The 8,765-nt window shown below is 50.1% G+C and overlaps 1 protein-coding gene across 1 annotated transcript in view; it reads left to right on the forward strand.

Annotated features, from left to right (window-relative positions):
- The window catches only part of CA3 (carbonic anhydrase 3), a 37,301-nt gene extending 36,085 nt beyond the window's left edge, over positions 1-1,216 (forward strand). The window contains exon 8 of the mRNA XM_025041166.1: positions 1,124-1,216. Within this exon, the coding sequence (XP_024896934.1) occupies positions 1,124-1,216 (93 nt within the window). The remainder of the gene's footprint in view (positions 1-1,123) is intronic.
- Positions 1,217-8,765: the final 7,549 nt, after the last annotated feature.

Consider the following 8,765-nt stretch of genomic DNA (forward strand, 5'->3'; position numbering starts at 1 on the left):
GGCGGACGTGGGCGGCTGAGTGGGCGCTGGCAGGGCCCAGACGCCAGAGCTGTCGTCGTCCGCCCTGGTTCGGGACAGACAGCCCGTCCCATTCCCTAAAGCTCGACTCCCTAAGGTGCCGGGGTCAGCGCCAGGCGTCCAAGGTGGTTGCCACGCTAAGCTCTCGGCGTTTAGGTTGACATGCGTCAGTCTTTGTGAGTTTGCAAGGCCCCCGAGCGCTGAGCACGGGTGTGGGGACCGGGGGGTCGACACGGGCCTGGGGAGGGTGCCAGCGGCAGGGGTGCGCCATCCTCGTCAGGGGTATCCCGCCCCTGGCTTCTTAGAGGTGAGTCAAGGCCCAGAAACGGTAGGTGATCTGCTCGCGATCAATCGCACAGCCGGTGCTGCCTGCGCCCCACACCTCGCACCTCTCTGCCGCCCCCGCCGGGTGAAAGCGGGTGGCAGGCTCCGAGCCCCACAGCCCAGGCGGCCAACGCCCCGCTGCAGTGCGGTCCGTTCGCCAGCGACCCCCTCACTCAGCACAGCCGCTTTCCTAGTGCGGCCGGGCGTGGACTCAGGTACATACGGTTGTTTTTATCCAAAGGTCAGATTTAACCGCCAGGTTCACTGATATAAATATTTCGAAAGAGGAATGAAATTCTCTTAAGGAGAAACGCTAAACACGCAAACGCACCCTTAAATGGAGACATACAGCGTTACCGATAAGGATTTCTTAAATTCTTCTCCCTGAAAAAATCAGTTCTTAAAAACTGAAATGTAGCAGGACTCTCATTTCTTTCTGCGCTTAAAAAAAAAAAAAATTATTCCATAAACGCATCCGATGAAGACCAAGCAAGTGTGTTATTCGCACTGATGGCGCAGGGTTCACACTGACCTCTCAGACGAACTTCGTCATTAAAAAAAAAGAAAAGACTTTCGGGGGGCAGGGCGGCCCTGTACGAAACCAGGCGAGGTGGTGTGGGCCGAGGGCGGGTCCCCGTCGCTCAGGAGGGGGCTGCAGGTGCTCTGGGCTGGGCCTCCCAGGTAGGTCTTCAGAGGCCAGCGGGCCCCGACTCTGCTGCGCACGCGCGGCCCGTGTCCACTCGGTCCGCTGTCGCCTGACCCCTGTCCCCCGCCCTGGCAGATGGCCAAGCTGCGCAGCCTGCTGTCCAGCGCCGAGAATGAGCCACCCCCACAGATAAGGGGGAGTATTCGATTATCAGAAGTGGAGTTTTAACCCATTGCATAGCACATGCATCTGCCTCCGTGAGCTCGTCATTCATTAAGTTAGTCATTTGTGACCCACGCATTGGCTATTACCACCACCAGCCTCACCCCCGCAGCCGCCACCCCGAGCTCGGTCCGGCCCGTGGCGCTCCTCGCCACATGTGTTTCGGTTTCCACATTGCGCAACGAACCGGAGGCGCTTTCACCACGAAACCAAGGTCACCGCGGACGACGCCCAGTGGGAAAGCATCTGGCTTTCGTAGAAATGCTCTTTCCTGCAAAAGTCGCGTTTCCCGCGAGGTTTCAAAGAGGAAACAGGTAGAGTAGAGATGCTGGAAAATGGCTCTTAGGCATTTTTCTGTCACCCTAAATTTCACAGAAGTTCAGTTTTACTGTTTTCATATTATGAGTTGTCCAGCTTAAAGAAATAATGAGTAATTATGTAGGAGCAGAGGTGTGTGTAGATCATACAGCAATTGGACATCAGCAGAGATTACGATGGCCCTGGACACTGAGAATTGAGGTGACGTGTTTTAACCTTTACATAAAACCAACAAGTTCGTTGTTCATTAAAATTCTAGCTACTGTAAAGGTGACCGGTTCTGATTATCAATAAAAAAAAATTTTAAAAAAACCCACATGTGACCAGGGGTTTAAAAAAAATCTGACCCAATATTTTAACTTCTTCTTCACAAAGATGGTCGACTTTATCCTAATACTTATTTGTCTTTCCCTGAAGGAGGGCTATTTATTTTTAACTTTGGTTCTTTTGTTTTTGCATGCTTGTTAAAATAGAAACTGCCTCCCATATCTGTGGAGTTTGAGGGCGGAGCTAACAGTTCTAGACCAGGCAGGGGTGGAGGGCTGCGTCCCAAGCACAGCCTCTGGCCTGAGCGGCAAACCAATAAATACGCGAATGAGAGAAGCTGAGCAGTGTGTGTGTGTGTTTTATTGAAAGGCAAACTCTGTGAGTCTGTGTTTACAGCGGAGGGGTAGTGATGACCCCCCGGGGGCAGAGTTCAGAGTTCGCCTGGGGCTCTGCTCCTCTCTGGAGGCCTAAGGCTCCTGTGGAAGTCACAGGCCTGGAGAGGGATGTGTGGCCGTGAACTTGAGAGTGTTTCCAGACGCCTCAAAGCTGGTTTAGGATTTGGGGTTCGTACCAGAACCGTGGGTGCTCCTGAGGGGCGTGGGGTCCAGTCAGGCTGTGGCTTCTATGTCCTTATTTTTTTAAATGTGCATTGAGATGACACGGGTCCGACACTGCGAAAGTCCATCCACCTAGACCTTCAAAACAGTGACTACCTTTAGTCCTGAAGTCTAATTTTGCGGTTAGTGGCTTCGATGTGTCTCTCGCCACCTCGCTGGCTAATACGTTACCTTACTTTAGAAAATGGCAGCGATAAATTCATTCCCCTGAGAAATTAAAGTGGTGTCGGGTCAGGCGGGGCCTGGGAGGCCGGAAGTCACCTGACAGATCCCGGGAGGCTGGAGTAATTTAATAGATCACCACTTGGGTGAAGTAAAACCAGGCTGGTCAGTGAGAACTGGATGTGTTAATTAAATCCCTTGCAATTAGGAGGTGCGGAGCTTCCATCATTAGTGTCGACACACAGCTGGCTCTCTCCGGGCACTTACTGGTCGTGCCCAGGCTGCTGCCAAGCTGATGCGGCGCACGCCACGTGGGGGCCGACGGATGAGGCAGCGCCAGCTCAGTGGCGGCTGTTGAAGCACGCAGGCTGGACAGGCTGGAAATGTCTTCAGGGACAGGGAGAGCTGAGTCCCCAGGCTGCGAGCTCTACAGGGGACGATGCGCGTCTGTACACTGACACTCACCTTAGCACCCAGCACCCTGCCAAGCACTGAATTTAACTCAATACATATTTGGTGAGTAAACGATGACCCAGGACAAATATTCACCTCGGGCAACATGGTACGGGAAGCAAACAGGCACTGGAGTTTGGTTCGTCTCACTCAGAGCTCCTTTGAAAATGATTTCCTTAGCTTCAGGTGGTGGCTTTTCACTGGAACATTGTCCCCACCCCCTGTCCCAGGCTGGGTCATTGCCAGCACTCACAATCGTTGTCCAGCGTGACACTTCCTCCCATCTCCTCCCTGGGCCAGAGCGCTGAGGTTTGGTAAGTGTCCATTAGGATACTGAAACCACACTTGTGTCCTTACTCACGGGGGCCGTTTTCCTGGTCACGCACAGGCTTCTAACCAATTGCATGTCAGGCACACAGCCCACAGAGAGGAAGTGGCTGGGAGGAGATGCAGGATGACAATGTGTCCCACCAGCCACTGTCCATTCTTCGGAGTGTGATCATTGAAGATATTTTAAAATTTTGAGATAGGGCAAGAACTCATTTGAATTAGGTGTGTCATAAGATTCAGGTGACTACATCCCTGAAAGTCCGTGAGTTGAGCATGGTCACCAAGAATGTGCCCGATGTGGGCACTGCTAGCTTTGCAGGGTGGAACTATATTGCGGTGCCTTTTAATGGGAAATATATATATTTTATAAATATATTTATGAAATGGCAAATGACTCTTCAGGATCATCGATCCTATATTTTTTATCTGCAGTCAGTGAATATTTACATAGACGAAGGGGAAGTATTCTGCATAGACCATGCAAGGCTGCCGGTTTCAATGTCTCCCTATAATTGCTCATATAATTAAATAAATACAGTTGAGATTATCTGTAAACAAGCTGGGATACGTGAGAAAAATCAGTATGGCAGTTATTCAAATAAAAATTGGCAAAAATAAAATTTGTTTAAAGGAAATACATATGGTCCAAAACCACGCTGAAGACCACACGTAAGTAAAATTAATTAGATGTTAGTTTCTCTTCTAACGTCTTCATGTTTATATTAAAGAATTCTGGACGTGAGCAAAATATGTTATTTTATCAGAAGAAGAATAAGTGAGAAGAAAAAAGAATGATAACTGTGAATATCAGATTTAAATTTTTTCAGATTATGAATGCAATTTGAATGATTTTTTAGAACTACTCTTAAGGCAGCACTTAAAGACTTAAAATGCAATGAGGCGGCAAAACCGGTTTGCATGTTATTTTTCACTTGGCCACTAGATGGCAGCACAATTACAAAAATGAAACCAATAGCCATGCTGTTTTATTCCTGTTACTTTCAGAGCAAAGAGGTTTAGTTTCTATTTTACTTTCTAAAATCCTGAACACCCTATCTCCTCTTCTGAAGTCTGTATTGCTAACCATTAATATTTATGTACAACAGAAGAGAGTGTAAGGGGTCGCTGCATATTCTTGAGAATTTCACTAGCCCAAAGTGAGGCCTGAGCTACTAAAGGGTAGTAGTTCTTGAATCAGAACTCAACTAAATGAGGAAGAAACATCCCACAGCCCCGTCCAGTCTCCGAAGGCCGAGGGGCTTGCCGGGTAGTGGCCTCAGGCGACTTCGTTTCTCTGTGCCTCGGTTCCCTCATCTGTGACTAAGAATAATATAGAACCTGCCCAGAGATCTGTTTTAATCATTAAATGACTGAATACATATCGACCTCTTAGATTTGTTATTCTACCGTCCTAAACTCTCAATAGTGGTTAACGATTAACTATTAACTATCTCCGTACATCGATTCTACTTCAACCGAGAAAAATTCTAGTGGCTCAATCAACACCTAACATTCTGTTTCTTTGCGTATCTCTTAGTAACATCACGAATCCACAACTTATCGACTCAGTTAATACTTAGGGGGTGACCATAACAGGCACGGGGGGAAATGGAGTATAAAGACAAGATGACAACACTTGTCCTTTCTGACGTAGCCACTTCAGAAACCAGCACGATGCCAGAAGGGGTGATTCGGGGAGAGGGTACTGGAGAATTTTTCCCAAGACCGGTCCTGCTCCTGAGCCCAGCCCCTCACCTGAGGACAGGTATGAGGACATCAGCAAATAAAGGAAGATGAGAGGTGGGAGGGGCCAGCTCCACGCTGTGCTCCTGACTTTCCGGAGTTGGTAGGATGGTTTTGGAGTGGAAACTCCATCTACCCCCTCAGCACAGAAAGTCTCCTGCCACCAAATTAATGTGGGGCTCGTCTGAGCGTGTCGGAAAGTCAGAATCCCGAATCGGATGTACGTGTCAAGCCGGGAGACACGTTTATGCACTCGGGAGTGACTCAATTTCTTGCATGAAAGGAAATCAAAGAGACGAGGCATACAATCTAGGATCGAGAGGGTGACTCGAGAGCCAGGGAACTGCTTTAGATTTGAAGGTGTTTGATGGCGGCCACCAGACAACCTTGTCAGGTGATAATCACAGGTAATCAGCAGCAGCGAGAGCGAGTCTCCCAGTGTGGTCACAGGGGACCAAGTTCACTGCAGCAGCATGACACCCAGTGCTTTCAAAGCTAATTTTAGCCAGGTGAGATTCGACTCTGTGCAGTAAACAGAGAAGCAGATTTTCCCTTGTATTTAAATCAGCCCAGGTAGAGCCTGGGGGCTCAAGGAGAATATTTTGGCCATTAAACATCCATATTCTCTGTTCCAACATGTCCATAAATTTCTATCACACTGGCTTGATCCTCTGAAATTTTAATGGTTCCAAACACATTTGTTTAAGGGATTTCTTTTCTCCAAGGGCACTTAACTCTCACGAAAGCGTGTTGCGAATGCAGTGTTTGGAGACTCTGCGTAGGCTAAGCTCACAGAATCCACCCTTCTGCTCCTAGGCGGTGGTGGTCCTGGGGTGGTCACTGGGGCACGCAACGGGGTCAGAGATAGGGTCGGGTTTCTGTACTGGAAACCAAGCTTAGGAGCAACGAGAGTACTTCTAAATTCTCCCTGCTATGTGAGCGGATGCGTGAGTGGGACGAGTATTGTCTTGTTATATTACGAAGGCCCCGGTACCTAAGGCGGCATCTGAAACGTAGTCGGTGCTCAAAAAGTATTTGGAAAATGGAGGGAGGAATGGACAGATGGACACATGGATGGGGGTGGGTGGATGGAGGGATGGATGGACGGACGGATGAGGCAACGAGGGTCCTAAAACACTGAATGCCACGCTCAGGCCATGAGCTGGTGGGAGCTGTGTCCCCACGCCAGGATGTCAGCCAGGCGTCTCGAAGACCTCCCGGAGGAGTACAGGGGTTTCCACTGCTGCCACCAGCCTTCTCTGGAAAGACCGTGGGCACGGGGAAGAGAAGCAGCTTCACACGGATCCAAACCTTATCGCTGGCGAATTTAAATTTTAAAAGCGAATCTAACTTAGTGTGGAAGAGACATGTTTTAAGAGATATCGAAGGAGATCCTCTACCCAGAAATTTATCTCTGTTAGCACCTGTGCTTCCAACGTGCAAACCGAAGAGGCGGTCGGCAGTGAGCCCAGGGCGGTGGGCGCCGGTGACGCCGTTGGCACGATCTGTCCTAGCGCTTGAACTTCCGTGCGTTTGCCTCCACTTTCTCCCTGGCGACTTCAGCTCTCCATTTACTCAGATTTACGTGAAGATGCCCACGGGAATTGCACCTGGGTCATAAAGGTGACTCTTCCCAACACAAAGCCTCGCGTCACGGCGAAAGGGGAGCGGAGCGAGACACTTCTGGAAATTCAATAAATGTTTTCAACTGACGCCTCCTGCGCTGCCCCCACCAACCAACCAGATGGCCCCCTCGGAGAAATGCCTGCCTTCCACGAGCAGCCCAGCCACAGACGCCACACACCCACTCCTGCACTTGCAACTACGACCTGGAGCTTACTTTATAATAAATACAGTGGAGAATTCTTGGAAAAAAGAATTTTAACCCAGTGAATTTACCAGCAATCAAATCCAGGGTCTATTTGGGTGGCGGTGGGCATGGAATTTTGTGGCTCGACTCATAACTTGATTATGTGAACTCTGCCTGCCTGTTATAAATTCTTTTTTTCATTGAAAGGAGTATTTTAATGATATTTCATCAGAGGAGGTCTGATGTCTTCCTTTCAAGTTGTTTTCTCTAACAAAGGGTCTGTTGTCAAGACGGTGAGCTGTGCTAAGCCTCTTGTTCTGAGCAGCTTAATTGATATGAAACATTGATTAGGCCCCAAGAGAGGCAGAGCGTTTCAGAGGAGTTATGAAACAGCCGGGAGGCATACAGAGGAAAGTTTGCAACTTGGTAAGAGGGTAGAGCTTTTAGCTGAGCAGAAGCATTCCATATTCGATATATAATTTTAGACATATACACAAACGACCCAAAAAACAAAAAAAACCCTCTTTCGCAAAGATTTCACGTTTTTCAAACATGTTCATGTGTAGAGCATGAAAGAAAGAACTACTAGAAGCATCACGGAGAAGAACAGAGAGAAAAGGGTGACCCCCAAATGACACTCAAGAGAAACGGCAAGATGCATGGCCGCCATCGCCGGGAAGGGCTTATCAGGCATGGTCACGGTGCCCAGTGCGCTGGGCATAAAAAACATGTTAAAAGTGATACCAGTGCCAGTCCAAAGACGGAGCAGATAGCAGAGCCGAGGGCACATGCGACCTGCAAGCTTGGCTCGCGTCTCTTGTGCCCTCGGCCCGCAGTGGCTCCAGACTCTGGGTGACGCGGCCACCAGGGCCCAGAGGTAAAGCACAGATGCCCAGTACCGGGCTGACATCATACACACAGTAACTACACAACTGCGCGTATCGTGCAGTATAAACGGAGCGGACAATTTTAAAGGGTAAAAAAAGAACTATGGACAGAAGTGCCCGTTTTCTTCCCGCCGGGCAGCGGCCCAGTACCTGCACCCCAGGTGTGCGCCCTGCGGGGCAGAGGCTCCTGCCAATGTTGTCAGGCCCCGGCCTCCCGCCAGCAGGTGGGCTGGGGCGTGGTTGTGGTCCCTCCCCACCGGGCCGCTCTCGTGCATTGTCTCACCCAGGGGGGCTGAGATGAGGGCGGAGGCCGGAGGGAAAGCTGAGGAGGCTTCACTCCTTGTATGATGCTGGTGAACCCTGACTCTCACGCTGGACGAGGGGAAAAACTTGTGATGCCCACACTTCCCCTTGCATGGAAATCACGCAGTTGCTCTTGTTTCTAAAAGGAAGTAAAAACGTCCCCGTATAAGGTGATGATTTATAAGCGAAAGAGAAGCTTCCTCCCACGACGAAGCTGCCAATGACAGAGGCTGCCACGATTTGGACAGGGCAGCCACCGTCGGAGGCACACTCAAGAGGAACGAACGGACACGTCTCGGGGTGCAGAGAGGCAGGGCTGTTCTTTTCTACACAGTCCGACCAACAGAGAGACGAGCGAGGGCACATTCTGGGCCAAGCAAGCCCTGTCCGCAGGCTCGCAGGGCACACACAGGACTCTGTTCAGACCTTTCACAAAAGCATCATCTGATAGATGCTCGGGAGACCGGGCGGCACGATCCTGGTGCTCTGAGCATTTTGGATGGGACGCTTCTTGTTTTAGGGGCTGCCGTGCCCTGCAGGGTGTTTATCCCCGAGCGCCAATAGCACACACACCCCTAGTGTGACATGCAGAATGTCTCCATTGTCAACATCCTCTGTGGGGCGAAGCGGCCCCAGCGAGGACCAGGGCTCGGAGACCAGGTGTG

Source organism: Pteropus alecto, unplaced genomic scaffold (genome assembly GCF_000325575.1).
Source record: "Pteropus alecto unplaced genomic scaffold, ASM32557v1 scaffold87, whole genome shotgun sequence".
Taxonomy (NCBI): domain Eukaryota; kingdom Metazoa; phylum Chordata; class Mammalia; order Chiroptera; family Pteropodidae; genus Pteropus; species Pteropus alecto.